Here is a 27,241-nt window from a genome sequence, read left to right on the forward strand (position 1 = left end):
ACATCGCCTAAATTAATCTACTTATTTGGCAAAACCACTAATTAGTCTGGTCTCCTGAGAGCAAGACCATTTTTTTCTCAAACATTTTATCTTTGATGGAGAATTTCAAATCATTTTTTTTCTCGAAAATAATGTTTATTAACCTGGCTGATTTATCTTTCTTAAATTTACTTTTTTTAAAAATAATCATTGCACCCTGCATTTTTTTGGGTACTTTTGGTGAAACATATTTGAGCCCCAAACTAAATTTGTTAGTTATCTTATTCTCCCGGTCATCTTTTTCTCACTTGATGTTAAAAACAAAAGAAGAAAATTATTCTACACAGTCTTTGATACTTGCTCTGATACAACAATTTTTTTGTACAATGTAAATTGGAAACACACAAATTAACTGATTATAAACACCTCTTTTTGCAAAGAGGTCAGGATAATTAACTATTACAATCAAATCAAGCTTGCTTTTATGTTCACAATAGAGCTGACTTCTGAGTCGTGAATCTGAAAAACCCTGTAGATTCTAGTAAAATCTGGAGATCTTGAGCTGTAAGCAAAACTGAAAAATAAAAAACATCATTTTCTCTGTTTTGACATGTAGTATTCACAGCCTCTACATGAAAAAGACTTCCTTTATATATGATGAGCTTTAGAATCTGAACAAGTAAATAAACCTAGGAAGCACTGGTTCTCTATAATGAGGAGAGTGGAGGGTATTGATCTTGAGGTTCCAGGCAGGGGGTAAATATATAAAACATTTGCATGCACACTTCTTCCTGCTTTCAAGAGTGCCAATTATTTTAACAAGTGAGTCTTGTAACCAAAGGTGTAGAACTCCTCTTGCACTCCTAAATTGTAACTTCTGAAGGTTAGAAAAGGAGCCCAACCTCGTGACTTTCTCTACATGAGTTTCCCAAATCACATAAACTCAATATATTCCTATGAATTTTCTTCTCCCGCTCCCCCCCAGGGGACATTAAAAATCTTAACGTAATCTTAATTCTTCAGGGAAAAAAATAATATGTGATTTCCCTGTTATGTCAATACAGCCGCTGACAGTGTTGAGTACAGTAGCCTTTTTATTTTTTGGCCGGGAAAGTAGTCACCGATCACCTTCTAATTGAACGCACAGTGGACATTTTTATAATATGGCCTCACAAACGGATTATACAGAAACCTAAAGTGGTGAATAATTGAACACCATTAAAAGACTGGTATCCCCCTTTGGTCTGCTTGCCACTGACAACATAAAGAATAAATCAGTACAGTTATTGTAGCTGTGTTTCTTTTTCTGGTACATTGTACATAGTTTGAGGTTACAATCTTTCACTGTGGCTAAGCTGTGTAGCCAGTTGCACACAGTTCTTGCATGATGCATTATTTCAGATTAGAGAATTTACTGAAATGCAATGCCAAAGAGCATAATCAATACTTCATTATATTTATGCTCCAGGGATGTCTGAAGAAAAATGTACATAAATCTGCTTCTGTACAAATGCTCTACTATGCAGCAAATTAAGGATAAACTCCACTCTCCAAACGCAAGCCCTAGTCTGTTGCCAATTTTTCCACTAGAGGGCAGTATTGACAGAAAGAAAATTTCATTTTCTATTCTCTTGTTAACAATTTTATCATTAAGTTTCCTTTCTGTGGCTATACTTTTTGTTGGTCTGAACAAAAATTACTTTTCATGTTTCTAAAGAGTATTCTGAATATTACCATGGTTCTCAACTGGAACTAAGCCTTGATCTTCTTAGAAAAAAAGATTGTTGTACAAGTAAGCATAATTAGTTTCCATGTATCAAGCAATGAAAACTGCACCTGAAGATAGTTATCTAAGAGGAAGAAAATATGAGTTTCATTTATTTATTTTCTAAACTCAAGTCTAAAATAATCACAGAAACCATTTCTGCTTTGACAGACCACAGAGTAGATTTAAGGAACCCTTTCTAATGAGCATACCAGGAAGATAGGAACTTGCTGGTGAATTTACAAATTAACGGCACGTTCTCTATTGAAAGCGATGAGAAATAGATGACAGAATTTTTAATTTCTGGAATCATAGGTTAAAAGCTGTTCTGGATAAGAGGCGTTTTTCCTGACAGAAGAGTACTAACTCGTTATATTCCGATCATCTTTCTTTAAATGATGAAAATATAGAGAATGTCAGCCCTCATCTTAAGCTCTCGTGCATGCTCTGTGAGGAGACCAGATGGTGTGCGCCAGTGGGTGGAATGGCTCCTACAGTACCGTCCAGCGTTATCACTAGCCACATAGAACCGCTGGCTGCCCTGCCCTCTGAAATCCCTTAAGGCTTGTGGAGCTGATGCCTCCTCTTCCTTGGCAGACGACACAGTTGATTTTTTTCCTCTGCCTGTTACCAGTTCTGTTTTGCACTACCAGACATCCTCTATTTGCTGTTGCAGTTGTTCTTTTTTATATTATCTACCTTCTGCTGTTTCTTCCCTCTTGGTTTCTTTACTTGCCTTTCTGTCTTTTCTGACTTCTCTACCTTCTCTTGTGATTCTGCCACATAGGGTCATAAAGGCCCTATCTCCAACCAACCAAAATAATCTTTCCTTTTCTGTTTTGCATGGGGCTCTCTTAAACACAAGTCACAAACTTACCTCAACGTTCTTTTTTTTTTTTGGATCAAAACCTGTACTGGGAAGATTCTTTCTTAGCTGCCTAAATTTGTTTTTTGTTTTGGTTTGATTTTCTTTCTGAGTTTGAAGCTTTTCTGGATTCTTGGGGGATAGTATTATCCCTAATGTAAGGTAATCAATGTTACACTTTGCCACAAGTAGCAAAATGTACACTATAGCTCTCAGTGTCACAAATATTGATGGAGCTCCCACTGTGCATTAGGTAGTACTTTAGGTGCTGGGGATATGGTTACCACCAAGAAAGATACAGTGCCTGCTGGTACTGAGCTTACAGTTTAGTGTGGAAAGCAAAAAATAAATAAATATTAGCAAGTGTGATGGACGTTATGAAAGAGGAAGTATAAGGATGTGATGGGAATATACAGTAAGGAGTTTAACTAAATTTCACATGGGATGCATCTCTGTTACCTGAGCAACTGCCTCATCACTCATGCACTCTGGCAGGTAAAACAGTCCTTCAAGATTGATGGTTAAATTAGAAGAGGTTAGCACTGTGTAATGTTGACAAACCCACTAATTTAATACAAAATTCCATTCCCATCTAGTTTCTCTGAATTGGAATGGTAATATAGGGGGAAGGCAGTTGATAGGTTTTTGGATTTTTTTCCTAAGCCATGACACTGTGGTCAATTGGGAGAATATGTGCACATTCTAAGCTTGAATATTTGAGCATCAATTCAAATAACATCACCCTATTTCAGACTTTCTCAAAAGTGCATCATAATTATATGTATGTATGTGTGTATGTACATGGTTTATTTTTACTTTATATCAGACATTATGCTAGTTGTGTTAAATTTATCATCTCAATTAATTTGCCTAAAATAGATGTTAGCTATTATTATTATTGTTCCTATTTTTAGAATAAGGAAACTGAAGCTTAGAGAAATTAAGTTGCTCATGATTATCCAGCTAATAAAGGGTAGAGCTAAGATTTAATTCTGGTATGTCGATCCTAAAGGCATCATTCTGCTACTTGGAGGTGAGGAGAAAAGGAACTGGCAAGGTCATCATCATCAGAAGATTATATATAAAATGACTTGAGTAGGATTTTCATTAAAATTCCACACATAAAATTTTAAATACCTCTTTCCAAAAATATTTTACATTTTTAAGAATTCTTCTAACTAGTTACTACAATTTTATCTTGGCAACATTGCAAGCTTCTAAACACTGCATAATTCTAATCTATTTCCCTGAAGATAATTTTTATAATTATTTATGAAGTTTTTTTTTTTGGTAAAAAGAGACTTCCAGCAGTCGTATTTGTACATTTTAAACAACTTATTCAATATTTAACCCTACAAATAGTTATTTTCACTAAAACCGAATAAAGTTTTTTCCAAAGTGCATTCTTTGGAAAATTAGTCCTATCAAAAGCTTTACAAATAAAAAAGAAATTCCATGATCAATTGTGGGAAATCACATTTTATTTTTTTGAGATTCACAACACACACTAGCATATTTAAGGCTCCTATATAAAGGCCTACAGCATAGAAATCTGTTTATATTTATATATACCAGGGTTTCCCAAATCCACTTGTCTATGTAATTCTTTGTGTATGAGACACCCAGTACCATCTTGAGGAGCTAGTGCTCTATGAAGTATATCATGAGAGACCCTGATGATAATAATATATTGAAGGCACAAATTATTACTGTTTGGAATACTGTATGACTTTGGTGAAGTCAAGTTCTCAGAGTACATACTGAGGACACCAACATATCAAGAGTGCCCCCCAGTATGAGGCAGCCAATTCACTGGGGTAGAGATTGCAGCTATAGTCATGATGGGATTGGAAAATGGTACCAATGCTTAGCAGTAACTAGTATCAACAAGGCTTATCAGCATCTATTGTCCCCACTGGGAGAGCTGTGGTAAGGCAAGCCTGGTCTCATTTGCCTTGGCAGGCAGGGAAGAATGTGATAATCACTGAAGGGTAAAATTACTTAATTGTGTATACTCTATAAGTAAAGCATTTTCCTGGGACTCCCAGAAATCAGTGGGTGATATATGGGGAGCCATAGCAATATAAATTATTCCTGTTTGAGATATTATGTTATCTCTGGGCTTGTACATTTTTATTTGTTTCCTCTGGTTTGGTTCTTTAGTGAAAATATGTTACATCTTCGTTGTAAAGCTGTAGAAATAGCAGAATAGGCAGATACTTTAAGAAACCATCTGAATCAGCCCTATGACACGCCCTCCTTGATGTATTCATATTCTTTAAACATGGAGGTGAATATATTAGAGAGAATATACTCTTAAGAATCTGATAGCACAGAATAGAACAGAGGGTAATATTTGAAGGCCATACTCCTAAATGGGTATTTTCTCCAGGTGAACCAACCTCAAGGTGAAAAGCAGCAAGTCATAAAAAATAATGATCAATCGGGAGGAGGGAGGAGGGTTAAATTAGAAGTATGGGATTAACAGATACACACCACTATATATAAAATAGATAAACAGCAAGGATTTACTGTGTGGCATAGGGAACTATATTCAGTATCTTATAATAATCTAAAATGGAAAAGAGTCAGAAAAAAGTATATGTATGTATAATTGACTCACTTTGCTGTACACCTAAAACTAACAATATTGTAAATCAACTATACTTTAATAAAAAAAAATAATGATCAATCTATTAGACCATACTCCCACTAGTTGGTCCATTGAAGATATCTTTTACTCAGTCTCCTCCCTCCAGAGCAAGGGAAGGAAAGATGCTATAAATATTGAAACGTCCAGAGTTTCTGATTTGTTCGAATCCTGGATTACCTCCTTGTCTCTCAAACCACAGCTCCTTTGACCAAATCAAAACAAGGACTCTACTAATACTGTCACCACAGAACATCAGCGGCAAATCACTGCCTGTCAGGTGTCCATAGTTTGGCAAATGCCAGCTTGGTACTGGGCATTGAGTTTCTGTCTATATTCTTTCCTATACACTTTGGGGGTAGGAACATTCCTTTCCTTCCCAGAAGAAGAAACCACTCTGAAAGATGAAAATGCTAGCTCTATCTTCCAAGACTCACTGTATTTCCTAATAACCTCAGCCCTTCTAGATGGTCTTTCATTTCTGGTCCCTCCATCTATCTCAGCCTACTCCCATACCTGCACCCTCTTTTACAGGTAAACACAACCAGGGGTGAATTCAGTCTCCTTCCTTCAGAGAAGCATCTCCCTCACTCTCTCTCCTACTCTCATGCAGCCATTCTATCTAAAATTACAATCAACAAATGACTTAAGTCATCTGTTTATCTTGGACAAGTTCTTTACATTCCTTTTAATGCTACCCAGAATTATATACACATTTAAATATTTCAACCTTTCTGGCTTGTATTCAGCTTTTGGCTTACTATAGAAAACAGATCTTCTCTTTCCGTGTATTTTCTATATTATATTATTATAACTCAGTTTGTAAGGGCAGATTTTTCTCTGGATTTTATGTGTAAAACTATTTAGAATTTTATCTATATTTTCCAGAGATTTACCCATATCATGTAACTTACTATCATCACAGATTCAATTCTTATAGATATTCAATAAACACACAATGAAAAAGGCCTTGTCTTATCAATGTTCTGCAAAACCTTTGCAACAAAAATACATATTATTTGTACGATCATGATTAGTTTTGTTTTGGATCCTTGAAATTTGACACTAAGAAAGCTCTTTGCAGGTGTCTGTGATAAAATTCCATTTTCCTTCTACTGTGAAAATATTTTTCCTTTGAAATAAATATTACTTCAATTATTTCAAATACTTCAATTTCCCCATTATCACTTCAATTTTAAATAAGTTTGATGGACTAGATATGAAGCACTTGATCTTTCTTTCTTTTTTTCCTTCTTTACAAAATAAATTATGTTTCTGCTCATTTTCAAAGAGAGATCTTCAAGATGCTTTCCCCTTGGTGACTGACTGTTTTGGGTATAAATATCTCTTGGCAAATCCCATGCAATTATGTTGTCAGTAAAACAGCTTGTCTGTCAGTACTGCAAGTAAACAGACCAACAGCAGAAAATTTGCAAGCTTAGGAAAGATTTACATTTGTAGAGAAATGAGAATTGTATTCCACTCTTCTCTTCAAAACAAACAAATATGATATTTTTATGGGCCCCAATAGTATACAATACAGTTTTAAAATTCTCTTTGTGATAATCTTATCCTGAGTGATCAGGAGAAAGGAAAGCAAGTGTCAGCCTGCATTTGGAGAAATGTTCAGCAAATTTTATTAGGCTTAAATAACCTTGAAAAAGAAAACAAAGTGGCACTGAAAAATGTCTAGAATTAAATATTAAGTTTTGTTTTAAATGTACAATAATCCAGAAATAACTTTGTATAGGTCAGGAACCCTTGACCGATGAAATGGTTTGACTTCTCTAAATAAGATAGAGCAACTGAGACAATAAAAATTAGATCAACACTCTTTTATTTCTAAATAAAGAAGTAGCCCATCAATGAGCAACATTTCACACAAGCTGATGTAGAATTCTTGAGTGAATCCCCTGTATTAAAATAAAGGGGTGGTTAGGGAATGTGGAAGGCATTTTAAGAGACTTAAGTCCCAGATAGAGAATGAGGCTTATTTAGTGCACATCTTGCTTGTTCAGATGATAGTTTGGGACTCAGTTCGACACCAATGACTTCTTCCATAAAAAAAAAAAAAAAAAAAAAAAAAAAAAATCCAAGCAAATAAGCCTAAACTGAAATTAGAGCAGCCAAGCTAGAGTCTATGAGGGATTATAACTCTCCATTATCAACCACATCTGTCCTGAGAGAGAAGGCTACATACCACTTGAGCATCCATCTTTGAATCTGGGAATTACAGGGTGAAGGTCCTTAGTAGCAAAACTTTTCTTCCCTTATTGTCCAGAACAGCCAATAGATGGACCATTTTTTCTATTTAAAATGTTTTTAGTGTTCAACACCATCAAAGCATATGGGTAGGCAAAACCAGGTAGATGGTCCAGAAGCCATTTTGCTCATTTAGTTCATTTAGATCAGTCTCATCTTTTAGTCTTTTTCATGTCTTTACCTATCATGGCATCTTCATAACCACCAATATTATCATGTTCCTAAAATTTTTGTAAGCAGATTTCTAAATTTCTAAATGTCATATCATAACAGTGTGGCAAAATAATATTTCTAAATATGCATTGAAGCCCCTCAGGCCCTCGATGATTTTGTATTGTCCCTTGATCCTTCCCTAGACTACTAGAGCACTGAAAATCATTGTCTCAGGAAAGAGAGACACAAATAGAAAAGCAGCTTACCCAAGAAAAGATTTTGATAGTTCACATTGCTATTCCCTAAGAGAACTTAATGCTGAATAAAATTTTAAGTCCCTGAAATGATACATTTATAACTCCCTGAAACAGATAAAATTCTTAGGATAGAGAAACACAAAATGGAAGGAGTAGATACAGAATCATTTTGGACCCCAGAGAAGGAAGGAATCCAGACCCTAATAAAACACTCCAGATAGCTTTAGGGCATCTGAGAATGGAAAGGACTCGTGTTCCCCTTTCCAACGTATTGGGGTTGGCCAAAAAGTTCGTTCAGTTTTTTCCATACGGTGGCTCTAGTAGCTAACTTCATTCGAAAAAATTTTGTTAGAATGTATTGTGACAGCTGCCATATCAGCGTGCATTTAAAAAAAGAAATCAAAACTGGTGAATTTTTGTGTAGCCATTGTAATATTGAAGATGGAAGAAAAAAGCAACATTTTCGGCATGTTATGCCTTATTATTTCAAGAAAGGTAAAAATGCACCTGAAACGCAAAAAAAAAAAAAAGGTTTGTGCAGTGTATGGAGAAGGTTCTGTGACTGATCGAACGTGTCAAAAGTGGTTTGCGAAGTTTCGTGCTGGAGATTTCTCGCTGGATGATGCTCCATGGTCGCGTAGACCAGTTGAAGTGGATAGCAATCAAATTGAGATATTAATTGAGAACAATCAACGTTATACCACGCAGGAGGGCAGCCGACATACTCAAAATATTCAAATCAAGTGTTGGAAAATCATTTACACCAGCTTGGTTATGTTGATCACTTTGATGTTTGGGTTCCACGTAAGTTAAGAGAAAAAACCTTCTTGACCATATTTCCTCATGGGATTCTCTTCTTAAACGTAAGAAAAATGTTCTGTTTTTAAAACAAATTGTGACGGGCAATGAAAAGTGGTTACTGTACAATAATGTGGAACAGAAGAGATAATGGGGCAAGCGACATGAACCACCACCAACCACACCAAAGGCTCATTTTCATCCAAAGAAGGTGAGGTTGTGTATATGGTGGGATTGGAAGGGAGTCCTCTATTATGAGCTCCTTCTGGAAAACCAAACAATTAATTCCAACAAGTGCTGCTCCCAGTGAGACCAACTGAAAGCAACACTTGTTACCATCAGGTAATGCAAGACCACATGTTTCTTTGATGACAAGGCAAAAACTGTTACAGCTTGGCTGGGAAGTTCTGATTCATCCGTCCTACTCACCAGACGTTGCACCTTCAGATTTCCATTTATTTTGGTATTTACAAAATTCTCTTAATGGAAAAAATTTCAATTCCCTGGAAGACTGTAAAAGGCACCTGGAACAGTTCTTTGCTCAAAAAGATAAAATGTTTTGCGAAGATGGAATTACGGAATTGTCTGAAAAATGGCAGAAGGTAGTGGAGCAAAATGGTGAACACATTGTTCAATAAAGTTCTTGGTGAAAATGAAAAATGTGTCTTTTATTTTTCCTTAAAAACTGAAGGAACTTTTTGGCCAACCCAATAGTTTAGAGAAGACAGCAGGACTCCAGGGAAGAAGTGACATCATGTGTGTACCAGCAGATAAACCTAATTCAAGTGTAAAGTAAAGGCAATGGAATAATCCCCACATCCCACCCTGACTGCAGGATTATCTTAACAACAGCAAAACACACAAGAAAATCCACACTCAAAGATCTTACAGTCAAGAGCATTAGAGCATTTACCTATATGAGAAATATAGTTATGTTAATCATATATTGGTGAAATCTTTAACAATCTTCTATGTTTTCATATCAATATTGTATTGTCTAAGAAAACCAATTGCATACCTTACTTATTTATCAGTTAAACAATCAAACAAAAATGCAACAAAAGTGATGATTTCTTGTACCATCATTTATACCTGGCAGTGCCCTTTAAGAATGAACATTGCACAAAAGCTGCCGATGACCTTCTGTGCCTTATAACCTGTGTACATACAGCCCTCTACGGAAAGCTGCTTTCAAGAATTGAAGTCATTCCCAGAACTTTCCACATGCTTTAGGTTGTCAACTAGAACCAGATGGTATAAAATCCTGAGTAATTTATCATAGGTGAATTCTGCTAAACAATTTACCTCAAACACATTACAGATTGTAATTCTAGGCATCGCAAGCAGCAAACTTTAAATGAACATAGGTTCCTATGGTTTTCTGAATGATCTCCAGGATCAGACAACCTAACAGAACTAGTGAGTCAAATAACTTGATCCCATTCAGTTAGGATACGTTTCTAGTGATGTAAGGGGACTGCAAGAAGTACAAATAGTCCTGCTGTATAGCAGACCAATGTGTGGTTGCCAAATTTGTATTGCAGTTCTACCATCTATAACTAAACATTAATTCAAAATTTACACATACTTCCATGTTTTCTTCTGCCTAATTTCATAGATTTTATTTTTTTAACATGGAAGCTTGGTCTCAATGGTTACCGGGCAAAATCTGAGTCATAATCATAAATCATATATTTTTTGTAGAACATATACATTTGTGAATATAATATGAATTAAAATATCTATATTAAAGTGAACTTAAATTGCTTACCCAATTATTCACGTATTTCATTCATGGACTTACTGAAACTTTCTATAAGCTTTCTTGTAAAGTCTTCATTTATCATATAGATCTTCTGTATCCTTGTCACTCTCCCTTTTTCCTTTTCCTTCTCTCCTCTCTCACTCTTTTGCTCTCACTCTGTGTGAATCTGTTTCTTTCTGACTAGCTCTGTCTTTTTAACCATTCAAACTCCAGTCGGGTATCAGAGAAAACATGTGAAGAGGGTAGTTTCAAATTTGTACTTTCTTCCCCTGACCAAAAATCATACAAAACATGTTTATGAAAGCACTTTTATTTTATGTCACCAAAGAAATAAAGGTCATCTGAAGTCATTTTTTAGTACTAAACACCTTTAATAAAGCAGCTCGAGGATCATTTGTATGTGTGTATTTGTAACTGAAGTATATTTTTCAACATCTGATACTCACACAACCTGTGTAAGAATCATCTGTTTACTTTTCTAATATACTGATGTCTCAGATGCTCCTGTGGCAAAGGTGCCCCTTTGGGAAGGAGCAGAGGGATCTGAAAGTTTGGTATGCAGCTCAGATGACCTTTATATACACTAACATGTGAGAACTGATGAATCTTTCCTCATGTCTTCTTTTAAATACACACCTTAACAATCACAAGAAACCCTAAAGGTGGAAGATGACATGGTTTTCTAGGCAATCAATTGGTGCAGGGTGTTTTATTAACCTAGAAGGCAAATCTAGAGAGGTTGAGAGAGTCCCCAAGGTCATAGAACTTGAAAATGGTTGAGCAAGAAATTAACCCCAATTCCATCTAATTCCAAAGCTTGTTTCATTCCAGAATCTTGGGTTCCAAACTAAACTAAACTAACTAGTTCTTGGGGGCTTAGAACTCTTAAACTTTCAGAATACTCTTATGTTTTTTTTTAATTTTTATTTTTTTAAGTTGAAGGATTTGGATGAAGTTATTATCCCCGGTGCTGTGGAATTTGGACTAAAGTGTAGTCTAGAGAAATTATGACTTGACTGAAGTCACAGAGCTAATGGTGGACCCAGGGAGTACACAGTGTTTGAATTCTTATTTAGTGGTTCTTTCAAACTTATTTTTTATAAGTTGAATAATATAGTTATTTCTCAAGTCTTTGTAAATACTGTACATTCAAAATTTTATGTTCTGGCTCTGGTACCACATATAATTACGAATCCTGTCCCCCCAAATATTATACTATAGTGTGGATTTAAAAAAGAAAAACAAAACAGAAACTACATGTAGAGAATACAAAGTAGGCAACCAGAAGTCATCTATATTCCTTACCTTTACTATCACTGTGACAGTAGCAATACCAGGTGGCATTGTTCCATAAATATCAAAGGCCTCCACTAGAAAAGTGATAGTTGCTTCCTGGTCTGGAAATGCCTCATAGTCCAAACTCCTTAAAAGGGAGAGTTCTCCTGTAAATGGATGTAGTGCAAAAAAGTGCTTCACTTCCGGACTTCTTATCCGATAAGATACATTTGCTCCGAGGTCAACATCTTTGGCCTGTAACAAATTAAGAAGAAGAATGGTTATATCACTGCCATTGCCAAAATAAAGAAATGCAAGACTGATGGAAGTCATGTGTCAGTACCTAGAATAGCATGAAATGAATGATGATCAAAAGGCATGTTTCAGAGAGAAACATTTTTTAAAGTAATTTACCAGATAGAGGGAGAGGGAGAGAAAGACAGAGACCAAGTCAGAGACAGAGACCCATGAGGTTTTGTCATTGTTGATCTCGTTACTGTATCTATTTTATTTGAAGAAATCACTAATTAAAAGGATCATACCACAGTAAAGAAATAAATATTGTCATAAATGATTGCTTATTATTTCCTGATGATTGTATAACCATGAAAAATAATACCTTAAATAAAAATAAATATTAGTGTGTGCTTTCCACAAACATAACAGGTTATTAAAGGGCTATATGAAAACTAAGGAAATATGTCTTCTCACAAAGATCCTATAATACATTTCTAGAGAACACTCTATTATACCTCCCTTCTTTTAACTAATACTTATTGAGTGTGCACAAGGTGCTATAGAGATACACAAGATGAATAAAAACAAGATACCTACCCTCCAGATTACTGTCTCAAAGAAGAAATAAGACAGAAATACCAAAATAAAAGGGATACATGGATAGACCTAGAGACTGTCATACTGAATAAAGTAAATCAGAGCGAGAAAGACAAGTATCATATGATATCACTTATATGTGGAATCTAAAAAAATGGTACAAATGAACTTATTTACAAAACAGAAATAGAGTCACAGATGTAGAAAACAAACTTATGGTTACCAGGGGGGAAAGGTTGGGGAGGGATAGATTGGGAGATTGGGATTGACATATACACACTACTATATATAAAATAGATAACTAATAAGGACCTACTGTACAGCACAGGTCTCTATTCAATACTCTGTAATGACCTATATGGGAAAAGAATCTAAAAAAGAGTGGATATATGTATATGTATGACTGATTCTCTTTGCTGTACAGCAAAATCTAACAGAACATTGTAAATCAACTATACTCCAATAAAAATTTTTTTTAAATTCTCATTTCCAAAAATAATGTTTCCCAATCATTAAAGCAAAACAAAAAACAAACAAAAAACAGCTGAAAAAACAGGTTTCAATGGGAAGTCTTATAGATGACTCTTTCATTCAGTAGTAGAGACTGGCAAAGGCAACTCTGGTAGAGGAAATGGGATGCAGCAAGGATAGAGTGGGGAAGGTCAGGGTTTGTTAAAAAATGCATGCAGTAAAGCAAACATCTTTGTGAATGTCAGTCTTGGCCCCCTCCAAACAGTTATCAACATCACAATGGGAAAGATACTGTTAAAGCACAGATTTTATGATGTCACCTTCCTGCCTAAAAATTCTTCTTGTTTTCCATTTCATTTTGGATCAACTCCAATCTCCTTAACATGGTGAGAAGGACACATATATTTTCCAGCCCTTTAGCTCCTCACTCTCTCCTCTCCTCCAGGATTTTGAGCAGGTTCTTCCGATGCCTTGAATATTCTTTCTTCCCCTTGAATAACTCTTATTTGCCCCTCAGTTCACAATTTAGAAATAAACTTTCTCCAGGAAACATTCTCTTTGTTCTCAAGATTAGGTTAAAGAGCTCCACCTGTGATCTCCCAGGTTCCTTGCATTGAGGACCTCTATATTAATTACCAGTGACTTGTCTGTTTGCTACACCAGACTGAAAATTTGATGAAGGCAGGAAATGTCTTGTTCATGTTTGAATCCCCAGAGTCTAGCAGAGGACTTGGCATGCAGTAAGCACTGAAAATATGCTTGTTGAATAAAGGAATGAGTGAATGAATAGATGAATAGAAGAATAAATGGAGAAATAATGGCCCTCTCCTTGGTCAGCGTCTGCCTTTTTTAGATGTATTAATGTTTACTGACTAAGTAAACACATACTGAGTTAAATTATGGAAGAAACACAAGTTCTTGAAATGCATGCTAACAAAATTCAAGTTGTAGATTGCAGGTTGAGAAAGGACTACATTTTTTTCTTACAAAATACACTTCATAGACCACCTATGTCAGAATTAAAGAGGTTGTGCTTAAAATGCAGATCTCCAGGCCAATCTAACCTACTGAATCAGAATGTCCAGAGTTTCTGGTAATAATTTATTTGAGGACTGAAAAAAAGAGGCTTAGCTGTGAAGACACTAATAAAAAGGAGAGTCAGACTTCTGGAAGTATGCCAGTTGTGTACGGAAAGTGAAGAAGATATTACAAAATAATAGGTACAGCAATATCCTATTTCTGTAAAATATGAGGCAATTCTATACATATATATATATGCATATGAATATATATATATGTACACACCTGCATACATGTATATTTATATATATATGTAAATAGTTATTTGATATTTGTGTGAGCACAAACATAAATGTAACAGAATACACATAAAATTTAATACTGAGTAACTTTGGAGGTACAAGGTGAGAGACTATTAAGTTTTTTTTTTTGAATAGTCTCGTATTGTCAATTGTTGCAATAAATATTTAGCATTACTTTTGTAAATTAAAAAGAAATCTGTTAAGAAGTGTTAATCAATTTCTCACAAAGGCAACTTTTCTCCTGTTAAATTTTGGTATATCTCTAAAATAGGGTTGTTAGATAAAGCACAATATATAATATTTGAGAGATGCTTATATTCAAATTTACTCGTTTATCTGGAATTGAATTTGACTGTATGTGCTTTTTTTTTTTTTTTTTTTTTTAATTTACTAAGGCTGGCAGCCCTACTGCAGCCTTACAGAATGTCAAATCTTATACAGAATTCATGAAATAATTGCTTCTTCCACACACCTCTATTTGAAGGAAAGTGGTCCCGGCTGGCAGATTCTCTTCAACGATGACAGTATATGTTGAATTGGTGAACACAGGACTATTATCATCAATATCCAAAACCTTGATGGCCAGTGTTAGAGTTGAATGACGAGGGTGTACCGCTCCATCAGTTGCCACAACAACAAGTTCATAGTAGTCCCTCACTTCTCTGTTAAGCTTCACTGCTGTGTAAATGCTCCCATTGGATGTGATACGAAAAAGATTATTGAAGTTACCCAAACTGTAGTGTACTTGGCCATTTATTCCAGCATCAGGGTCTGTTGCCTAAATAAAATTAAAAACAAAGGAATTCACATAGTACTCTTTGTTATGATTTTTTCACATTACATTTTGTAATGTTGCCCTGCCAGAAGGGGATAGTTAAAGATTTATGGCATATTTCTAACCAAATATTTTTTTCTCTAGGGAGAAAATTAAAAAGATAATGACAATGTAGTACAAAAGTCTAGAACATGAAAAGAAATACACTATAGTTTAACTGATAGTCTTCATTCAAAATGAACATAACATAATTTGATATCAGTAGAAATAACAATATTATATTATGACAGAAAATTCACAATTCAAAAATACTGAATTTTTCCTGTATTATCATTTCTTTAATAGATTTTGAATTCTAAAATTTAAAAAAACACACTTAGTTTTTAATTAAACATAGCTGACAACTAACTTAAGATTTTACACCTTTTTAAATTCAAGCACTATATGTGTATATATATGTATATATATATATATATGTGTATAAGCACCATATATATATATAACTGCATTTAATCTGTCTGATGTTCTTATGAATAAATATCATTGGTCCCATTCTACAAATAAGAAAGCTGTGGCTTATGTAGTTTAATTATCTTGCTTAGGATTACACAAGAAATAAATATCTCAGTGCCCCAGTTCTTAGTATAATGTCTTACATATAAAACTACTTAATAAATATTTGTGGAATTAATGAATGTTAGAATAAATTAATGCAAGGAACTGAGATTTAAAACTAAACATGTTCCAAAACCCAAATAGAAGTGAAAGTATAGTAACTGTAAAGCAACTGAAAAGGGCTCTTCTTTAATATTAGAATACAATCTCCAAATGATAACAGAATTGTTGATGCTATAATAAACCTATTGTAACTGAAAATTTTATGTAATATTAAATCAGTTTGCATCAAATAAAATGGGTAAATTTTGAGTGACTATTCTTCTGATGGAGTGTTATGAGAGTTAGAGTGTTATGAGAATTAAAATAATCTAAAACTCAATTAATTGGAATATAAATTATGACATTTCATTATCAAATATGGTGCATTTTGTGCTAAACAGTTCTATGTTATTGTTTCTCAAAGAAATTGGAATGAATCTTAGCATCTATAAAATGTTACATAATTATGCCCCAAACTTCACTAAGGAAAGGAAGGAAAACAAGACACTTGGTTGCATTATGAGCCAGGGACACAATAATCACTTAATATCTACAAAGCCTGGGATGCAATATGATGTATTTTGAACAGCACACGAGCAGATGTATATCCACCTTTACAAACACTGGGGAAGCATGTGGGGTGGGTGTGCTGAACACTTGTGCCTTGTTTGAAACGATAAAGCCCAAGATGTCCATAACTGTGCTCTTTCTGACTGTCATAATGCGAGACATTCCAGCAGGATTTGTCCCTTTTATTCATCAAAACACAAAATGCCCCTGGGAGGGCATTACCTCTGGAGTTTTAAGCCTGAGAAAAGATAGAAGAGTAATTGCAAGAATGTCTGAAGAGGACAAAAATACTGTAAAAGAGTTGAAGAGTTGCCATAGACATATTTTCTTCTACTTTTACATTTTTCCTAGAATTTGTCTTACAGATTATTGACATATTAGTCAAGCTGGTCATCTTAGTGGAAAAAACAAACAACAATATTGCCACATCCCTTACAAAAAAAAACCAACCAATCAAACAAAAAATGTAATTTTTTGTCTTAAATCACTGCTTAAGTAAATAGAAAAATACAATCCAATAATGTAAGTAGGTCTTATTTCATTAAACCAACACTCTTAAAAATTTCAGGGACTTTTTCTGTCTGAGGGTATTTTTATGTAATCCATAATTTAAATGATTCTTGCTCAAGATATATTCTTATTTATCCCATATTGGAAGATTTATTATGATAGAATGATTTAATTTGATTAATATGGCTGTGTATGTATATGTGGGGGGGGGAGGGGGATGTTAGGTATGTATCGTACTATGTACATCCAGATACTTAACTAATATCTCTACTAGGACACCTTATGCATATTATATGAGTTTTCTATTGTTGCCATATCAAATTACCACAAATTTAGTTGTTTACACATTGCGAGTTTATTATTTTATAGTTCTATAAATCAGAAGTTCAACATGGGTCTCACCTGGCTAAAACCAAGGTATGCATAGGTCTGTATTCCTTTCTGGAGGCTGTTGGAAAAGATACATTTCTTTGCCCATTCCAGTTATTGACAGAATACAGTTCCTTGAGGTTGTAGGATTGAGATCCCCACTCCCTTTTTACTTGTCATGTAAGCACAATTCCCAGCTTCTAAAGGCCACCCACATACCTTTTCTCTTGGCTCATAGCACACTTCTTCCATTTTCAAAGCTAGCAATGGTCGGTCAAGTCCCTCTCACACTTTTTGAATCTCTCCTTCTTCTATCTCATCTCTCTGATCCACTCTTCTATCATCCTCTTCCACTATTAAGGGCTTAGATGGCTACAATGTGCCCACCTGGACAATCCAGGGTAATCCTCCCATCTCAAGGTTCTTAACCTTATCACATCTACAAAGTTAATTTTGTTATGTAAGGTAACATATTCACACATGGGATGTATTTGCGGGATCACAGTTCTGTCTACCATAGAATCAGAAGCTTAACATGTTTCTAATTGAAGTTTTGATTATTTCTATGTCCAAATCTTTGTCATCTCCAATTCCCCTATTTCGCTAAATGGTTCTTCCACTGACCAACAGATTACATAAAAAATAAAGAAGATGTTCCTGAGATCTACTTCTTCTACCTTCTCAATTATTTATTTATTCAATAATTTCAGAAAAGCTTATTCTCAATTATTTATTTATTCAATAATTTCAGAAAAGCTTATTTAATGCTATGTATGAGGCTCAGCTCCAAGCTGTGAGATACATTGGTATATTAGGTAACAAGGTCCAAGATATGGCATTTACAGAAAAATCCCTATTCCATTTATAATACATTGTTTCCAATGTATGTAATATCTCAATCCTAACCACCTTGGCCCAAGCCACCATCAACTGTGGCTTAGATTGCTAGATTATGTTTTTATTTTCTTTTCAGTTATTTCCTTTCAGAGAGATCTTTTATAATAGATAAATGACATCATTCCTCTTAATATCCTTCAGTGATTTCCACTGCCTTCAGCACCATTCAAAGGTTTACCATAACCAAGAGTTCTCCTACTAAATGTTACTTTCACTGTGTTCTGAAATAATGCAAATCTCTCCAACCTCCAAATTTCTCCAAAGCCTCTGCCTAGAGGGCTTCCGCTATTATTCGCTAGGCTAATACCCACTCATCTTTCAAATGTCCATTTAAACATCACTTCCTCAAAGCAGTCTTCTCTGACTCCTGAAATGTAAATGAGACCCTCCTGTTATACATGGCAAGAGCTAAATATACCTGTAATTCATATCACTTTTACTAGATTTAAATTATAGATTTATTAATGTGATTATTTGTGTAACACTTGTCTCCCTTCTTACAAGTGGGAAGACTGTGATCATCTTGGTGGAACTACTGAATCCAGGTCTATACTGAAAAATATCATTTTTATAAAGTACAAAGTAGTATTTTGTTATGACCTAGATAAGAGTATGATAATAAGTAAATATCTCTGTATTTTTAATATTTTGTAGAGTAACAAAGAGGGACTATGTAGGTTAAGATGGCAAATGACCTTGATATATAAAAAGAAATTGCTACCTTACAGAAGTGCTGTTTAGTTTCAGTGTTTCCACTATATATATTTTTCGATATCATTAACATTGGTATGTCACTTGTTCCCTCTAGGTCTCAGATATCTCAACTATAAAATAAAAGATGCGAAGTGGAATAGCAGTTTTGAATCTCTTTTCCTACCATTCTACATGTCAGAGATGAAATTCACAAACATGGCACAGATCATCAATTATAACATGAATAAGAAGATAGCTGTTGCATAATTCTCTGCAATCTAGTTGCAAAGCCATTATTCTGTTCCACTGAATAAAACATATAAAAATTTAAGTGAATCAGCATTGTTATAGATGATATACGCCAATAACTAGTATTAGAACAATGCAAATGTAGTACCTACGTTGGTAACAAATGACTTGGAAAAGACCTCACATTTGGTCAGAACAACCCATGTTTGCAAACTACTGGGCTACAGGATTGTTAAAGGAAACTTGCTCTAACAGGACATTAAGATATAAAAACAAATTTAATTTCCGAATGAGTCACCTACAGTGCTTGCATCATGTTGGTATTTCCCAAACTGCTGCATTAATCATGTTTTCCCTTGTGAGCTTCCCAATACACAGTAGCTCAGAGAAGTGTTGCATTAAAAGATACTCTTTCACTGAGGATTGTTGAATGGGAACTTCCCCTCTCCAGGCTTCAACTTGCCAAGAGGAAGGACATTTTAGCAAGAAAACTGCTCTCTCTGCTCCCTCCCTCACTCATGAGTGGTGAATTTGATGGAAAGAAATGGGTAAACACACTGCCTCCTTTAACATCTGATGTTTATAAGGATGTCATATGATTTGCTGGTTTTGCTATATGAGCTCTTTCCCTATGAATAAGACCTACAATTTCAGTTCTGCCTGAGGCTGTGTAGGTAAGTTTAATCATGGGGTAGCATTTACCAACCCATTTGTCTCTCATTACTAAACCTCCTTCCTTTCAATATCAGTTTCACCTATTTGCCAGAATTTCATGTCTCTCACTGAATTGGTTTGAACCTGGGCAAGGTATAGGATATTAGTTACTGATAGTCACAAACCCCAGGGGTGTTTATACCTCAGTTCCCAAACAAATTTAGTCATAGACTCTTTTTCATTGTTGTTTGTTTAGCAAAATATTTACTAATATCTTGAGGGACATACAGTTTTTTAAATACTGTTATAATTCAATGAGCAACACTGGGAATAAGGCCTTCTTTTAATAATCTGTCCATGATATTTTCACACAATATTTCCACTTGATACTTTTTGTTCCCCATGACCCATCACTTGAAACTAACTACCTTAAGTTAATAGAATCAATGGTGCCTACTCTCAAACATGTCAGGGTCCTTAACAGAGTCTACAGTAAAATAATAAATGGCAGAGAAAAGATAATCAGAAAAATATATGCTTTCAAGAGGTCCAATGAGAAATTTTTTTTGTTAACAATGGCTTAAATTGATAGAAAAGGCCATGGAGGGAGAAGTAAACATTGAATTTTAGTCATGGTTTTGATAAACTAACTTTAGGTGCTACATTTCATGGAATGTTAGTTAACGTCTCTTATGATGCCAGGAAAAAGTGAGGGGAGACGGAGAGAGAAGGGGAGGTCTCTGTTCAAATAAATAAATTTGGGAAATTGGGATTAAAGAAAATTTAAAATTTTTCATTACTTCAGAACTTTTCAAGTGTCGTTAATATTTTAATGAACAAGGCAAAGTTCTCAAGGGGAGTAATGTATGCACCAAATTTAAAAACCCTGAGTAATAGAAATCCTTTCAACTGAACTATAGACATAAGTCCAAACTCCTATGCATGAATTAATTCCAACCTACATTTCCAGCATTCTCTTACTATTCACTGTCCTGTATAAACACTCTGCTCAAGTCTAAGCAATTTTCTACATTTCCTTAGGACTCAGCATACACTTTTTGACATTTTCTTCAAGCCTTGCATTGGTGATTCCTTATTCACCTCTGAAATTCCAATCCTTCATCCAGTCTTCAAATCCCAACCCCAATTCAATCTCTCCTAGGAAAATGTCTAGCATTTAGAGATAGATCATTTTATAAATTAGAATTTTAGGCTTGACAAATGCTTTGTAACATTACTTTTTTTTTTTTTGGCCGCACCACGCGGTGTGCGGGATCTTCCCCGCCCAGGGATCCTGTGCCCCCTACACTGGAAGCGTGGAGTCTTAACCACTGGACCACCAGGGAAGCCCGCATTACTTTTTATTTACACCTTTTCCCCACAGCCATAAGTCCTTTGAGAATAGAAGCATATCTCATAACTCTTCATTTATTGAATTTTTCAAATGTACAGCAATCTTTATCGTACAGTGGGATTATTTGTTGAGAGAAAATATCCAAACACATATTCAACAAGGGGACTAAAAATAAATATTAGATGGGGCATTTTTATTAATAGGGTTTCATAATTTTAAGTCAGCTTAAGTATAAAGTGTAAATAATATATTCAAAGTCAAGTACACACACACACACACACACACACACACACACACACACGTTTTGACCCGATTAACTACAACTTAATTCACTGAATGTCTAGCTTCCATGAAAGGAGGTATATTTGATGCTCATGGAATAAAAGACTAACATTCTATAAGAAAGTGCTCTAAAAAATTTAAGGTAACTCAGACACACATCTAATAGAGACAAAGGAACTAGAATGTTTGTAAAATGCAGGATTATTTGCTTCCTTTCCTGTCTCCTAATTAATTGAGGGACATAAATAAGGTCATGTAAGTTAAGTGATATGGGCTGGCTAAGCAAGGTAGTTTCATTTACTTAGTATTATAGATGAGTATGTACATGTTAGAAAAGATAACCAAACATAAAATCCCTTATTATCAGCAATACTGTCAAGAAGTTTGCACTGATGTTTAATATCTAACCAAGGAGCTCAGTGTGTGATGCTGTAATGAAAACATTTATCTTCCTAGAAATCAATTAAAAGTTAATTAAAATTGTTAATAAGAAAAATCACACATCTCTTCTCCCCTTGTACTACATCAAAGCAAAAAACAGTAATAGCTGCAACTTTATAATCATCTGTCCATGGTTAATGCATTTGTAATATACACCTTACCATGGGGCCTGACTTGTGGCTACTTATTTGTGAATGAGTATTGTTGGGAAATTGGCTAATAGTCTGTAGTCAAATAAAGACCTCACTGGACAAAACTTTGAATATTTGCTAGAAAAACTTCTGGAAAATCTTAATCACTAAAATCAAAGTTAGAATACATTACAGACAACCAAATAATTATACTTAATAAAGACAACAGATCATGTATAAGGGCATTTATTGACTATTCCTTGAGCACCATTTTATAGCATATCACTTGAAAAGGAAGCAGGGAAAAATATTTCTTACACATTATATTTACCCCTTTTGTTCCCTCATTAATTTTTAGAGTGGTCTACTATACATGCTTTCCCATCAGTAAACGTGGAAGCCCATTACTGGGATACCTACACTGGGGGTTACAAATTCTATAGAGATTTAAAAGTATGTCTTTATGGGTGGAATATACTGGGATAAGACCTCAAAGGAGAGTCTGATGTCGGCACCCCTTCCGTTGAGAAGTCTCTGGGTAGATTACTTATTATTTTTTCAATGATTAATTCTAATTTAAAATATGTTTTATACTCATATCCATTCAGATTATCTAGATATAAAATAACTTCTGTTTATTCTCACAAAAATCAGGTCTATGCAAAGAACTTTGAGGACAAACAGAAAGTACAGCTATTAGAAAGGTGTGAACTACCATATAGCACCTAATTAGCCCAGTATGAAGCTGAGAGGGAGCTTAGCTCCCTTAGTTTTTGCTTGTCCTTCACAGCAATTTTTGAGGCTGTGCACTCCTTTCTCACCTTGAAGCGGGAACCATAAAAGGTGTTGAGCAGGGAGGTCAGAGGGAGAGGTTGGGAAGTGCATCCTTAATGACATTACTAGTAGAAGTACATTTTTAAAATTACCTGCCAACTTCAAAAAGGCATAAAATAGTTGTCATCTTTATTTCTTTAAAGAAGCTGAGCTATTTCAAGGGCTGTGATTATCAGTGTAAAAGGCGAGAAGCAATTTAGTGACCCTTGATGCTGGTAAATGTTTCCTCTCTCCACACCTATTCATTACTGAACAATGGCAAACAGACTTACTGGCTAGAAGGTAACAAGTGTATTTGAGTTCAAATCACTAAAAACATAATGAGAGTAAATAGTTTTTTAAATCAAATATTGGAACTCTCAAATATTTAATCCCTAGGAATCTAGAAAACCCACATATAAATTAGAGATTCCTTAAGGGCTTAAGCTCTAGGTTAAAAGACCAGCTCTTTCCCACACTAACTCTATGGCCTTGGGTGAGTTACTCACTCTAAGCGTCCATCCTTCATTTGTAAAATGATGATGATAGTAAGTATTTATCTCACTACTTACTATGAGGATTGAACACACTTAGCAGCATGCTTAGAGCATATTAAGTAATCAATTAAAAATCAGGTAAGTTTATTGTTATTGAGGTTTTCAACATCTACTTAGAAACTATTAAAGAAAGCTCAATTCTGTCCTAAAGTTCTTAAAAATATTTTTTTGAAGAATAAATCAGTCTATTTTTATTTGGTTTATTTATACACTTCATTTTCCTTAGGATCACATTTAACCTGGTATAGTGAGTCCATTAGGTTCCATTAACTTTATTTTTATCAAGATGTTCTGAGAATTTGGGTGTCTTAAAGAATTCATATGTGAAAGATCATAAAACCTGTTCATATGTGGTTTTAGTGTAACAAATAAAAATATAAGGAAAACTTGTATGACCAGATGATATGTAACAAAAAGGAAAGAGCACTTTAGTTATTACAAGAAACAATAATGAAGATTTAAGGTCTTTGAGGCATGAATTCAGGTAGTATTAGACACATTATAGAGAAATTTATATGAAAAAGTATGTCTGATGATTTTATGGACATTGTCACATTTTGAGAAATGTTTGTTATGTCTGGCCTGAGAAAAATATTGAATTTTTAAAAATCAAAATGTATTCCATTTGAAAGTAGAAGAAAAGGTAACTTCCAGTTACATTTTAAAGTAACTTTATCATGGGTTGGGAAACAAATGTGTGACAACAGATGAGTAGTCTTGACCTGATCATAAATTGTGAGGCTCTTAAAATCATTATAGTGAGAGCTAAAAGGGGTATAAGAGCTATTTTACACTAAACGTTTCTTTACTTGTCATAACTACTGCAGGCCATCCTTCCAAATCTGAAAAGATAACTTCTACCCAGAGAACTCAGTAAATAGTATTACCCCACAGAAAAGGTTTGACAGCTGCCCATATTTTTCTCCAAAGCTATGTCTTTTTTTTAGTGTTCTTAAATTCTTTCTATTCTACCATGGAGCAAACCTCTATTAAACTGTCTTTAAGGGCTTGGATGTTTCTCTAGGATGCTTTCCCCAAGTCAAGACAGCTGTCCTTCCACTGAGACTCCCTGTCATTTTGGTTTTATTTAGCTCTATAACATAATGTAGTTGCCTGCTTACCTGCTTGGCTCCTATACTATCCTTCCTGCAAACTGAGGACAAAAAATAATGCATTGCTCATAGCTGAATTTCTAATACCTTTTCTTCATTAATGTTCAGTGAATATTTGCTGAATCAATGTTGCATTAAGGACTGCCTTTTATGAAGCAGTAGGTGCCTTAAATGAAAGTTTGCTTGAATTGACGAATAGTCAAAGCAATTACTTCTAGTTACACAATAAACTACATTTTATTCTAACATTCAAGTCTCTACATGATCTTTTTCAAACCTATCCTTATGCACTTACATCTCATAACTAACTCTTTGACATAAACTCTATGTTTTAGTGAAAAGAGTTTATTTATTATATCAGTGAGCTTTCAAACAACTCCAAAATCGCAGTGGTTTGCTGTCACTGATGTTTATTTCTCTCCCGTGCAGTAACCCATTGTGGATTCCCTGCAGCTCTACCCTGTATTGTCTTTAGTCCAGGAAGGAGTCTGAAGGGGCAGGCTCTATTGGAACATGGCATTCATGTGACCAAGGGAATAAAAGAACGAGATTACCAAGCCAGAGTTCTTAAAGCTTCTGCTTGGAAGTGGAACGTTTCACCTACAAATCTTACATCACCATGGCTGATGTCATAAGGTGGGGAAGTAGCATCCTCTCACAGTGTGGGACAGCAAAAAATTGGAAACAATAATACAGTCTACCACCCTCACTGTCCTTCAGATGCACCAAGATCTCTCTTACCTCTTCCCTGCTAGCCTTCTGTTTTTAAATCCTATCTAATTCTTCAAAACTTGCCTCCAGTTTCACTCATCTTCTTTCTGGGAGACCTCTTCTTTCCATCCAGCCTTCTGATCCTTCTTGCACTTGGCACAAACCACTTTCTGTATTTTTATGTTGTGCAATTAAGTATTAGGCCTAAAAGTCAGAGCTCATACATACATTACATAATGGGAGAAACCATCAGGGAAAAAAATCTGTGAAATGTTTGGCAACAGAAGGTACAACGTATGAGAAGTGCGAAGATGGTACAAGGATGGAAATAAGGAAGGGAAGTAAAAGCTATAGACAGCAAGCAAATGGAAATAAAGTACCTTCCTTGATCTGGGTTATATTTAAAGAAATAAAATAAGTGTCAAATTAAGCAAGCCAGTTTAGGCGGTTACAACGTAGCCTACAGTTCTCTTAATGACAGAATATAAATTAACCCCAAGTGACTGAAAAAGTAAGCATTAGGAAGAAGCCATGCAGCCCTGTACTAAAAAATTTTACATACTCATTCATCATATAATGGTAAACACTCAGAAATTAGGACCTTGATGTTTTAGGAAAAGAGTTGTCAGGTTCATATTTGCACAACAAACAAACAAAATGTTTCATGTTCATTAATGTCTTTATATAGTTTTACAGTGAGGTTGTCTTTTCCCTTTCTCTAATACTCCCTATAGTATTCAATACCAGAAGGGCATGAGAAAATATGGGACAACTCATCCCATGATTTTCATTTTTTCTACTATTGCTTTACATTTAATATATTTGCACTGTGGGTTTGGCGTATATAGTATCATTTTGTTGATGGTGCAAGGTCATAAAATAAAATTATATTTTATTTTTACTCCCTTCTTCCTACCTTACTTCTCCAACATCTTCAGTCCCATCTCTTTTCTATGGACAAACATGTTCTAGGCCTTAAATCTAAGTGCATTTTGCCAAACTAACCATGCTGTCTCATGCCTGTTTTATTCTAGCTTGAAGTCCTCCCCCTACTTCACAAACTGATTATTCTTCAGCCCATATGTCACTTGTCTCAGAAACATCTAAGTTAAAAGTCTTATCTCTATGTTCCTTAAGCTCATTGTATACTCCTTTACCAAAGGTCTTATTACTTTTATTATAGTCCCCACAAAATTAAGTTTCTTAAGAGCAGGCTGGCTTGTTCGTATCTGAACCAAGCCTGTTCTTCGCATTGACAGGCAGCAGATAAAAGTTTTCTGCAAACATTTCATCTGAAGCTATTTCCATGATGCAGTTACATATCCTTCCTACCCCAAATACCCAATCACATGAAGAAAATAAAATATCATTTAGTATGTATAATTCTTTTAAAAAGCTAATATTTTTTCTTTTTATTAGATGAGATGTAACACATGTTTTCCATTTTAGAGGAGAATTCAGTGAGCAATCATATCAATAATTGTTTATTCCTGAATTTTGTCCTTATGCTATTGTTTTACTGCTTTCTTTTATTTCATTTTAAGTCAGCTAAAATCCTATAAGAAAATCTATTTGTAGTTCAGTTTGCAAATAAGTGTTGTAAGTATATCTTCAATTTTTTGTGGAATTAAATACAGTAGTTTTATTTTTCAATACTCTATTCCAGGGTTGCTCCAACTTTTTTCATTATACCCCCTTTCAATAGGCTTTCTAGACATTTTTTCTTCCTAATTGCACCTCTATGAAATTTTATTACCACAGATTTGTTGCATATCTGTTTATGTATATGTTTATTTGTGTTTTATATATATAAAGAGTATATTTTTTTTGCCTTTCAAAAACTGACCTTTTCCATTTTGGGGGTGATATGTCCCTGTTAAGAATGAATGCTCTAGTCAAAAGAAAGCCTTCTGTAACTTCCTAATATACAATAAATAAACATTTTAATGTAAGCATTGTTCCTTCAACACTCATTACAATAGCATCACTTTCAAAATACATGCCCAAACTATTATGTAAGGTAACTATTTCAGGGCACCTCTGGAGCTGCAGTCAACAGTCATCAGTTTT

General features: G+C 34.6%; 1 protein-coding gene across 17 annotated transcripts in view; it reads right to left on the reverse strand.

Annotated features, from left to right (window-relative positions):
• Positions 1-27,241, reverse strand: part of PCDH15 (protocadherin related 15) — a 747,310-nt gene that overhangs the window by 167,427 nt on the left and 552,642 nt on the right. For all 17 annotated transcript variants that reach the window (XM_036828599.1, XM_036828600.1, XM_036828598.1 and 14 more), the window contains 2 exons: positions 14,869-15,174; positions 11,800-12,024 (listed from right to left, as the gene is read on the reverse strand). In XM_036828599.1, the coding sequence (XP_036684494.1) occupies positions 11,800-12,024; positions 14,869-15,174 (531 nt within the window). The remainder of the gene's footprint in view (positions 1-11,799; positions 12,025-14,868; positions 15,175-27,241) is intronic.

This window comes from Balaenoptera musculus, chromosome 16, assembly GCF_009873245.2.
Source record: "Balaenoptera musculus isolate JJ_BM4_2016_0621 chromosome 16, mBalMus1.pri.v3, whole genome shotgun sequence".
NCBI lineage: Eukaryota > Metazoa > Chordata > Mammalia > Artiodactyla > Balaenopteridae > Balaenoptera > Balaenoptera musculus.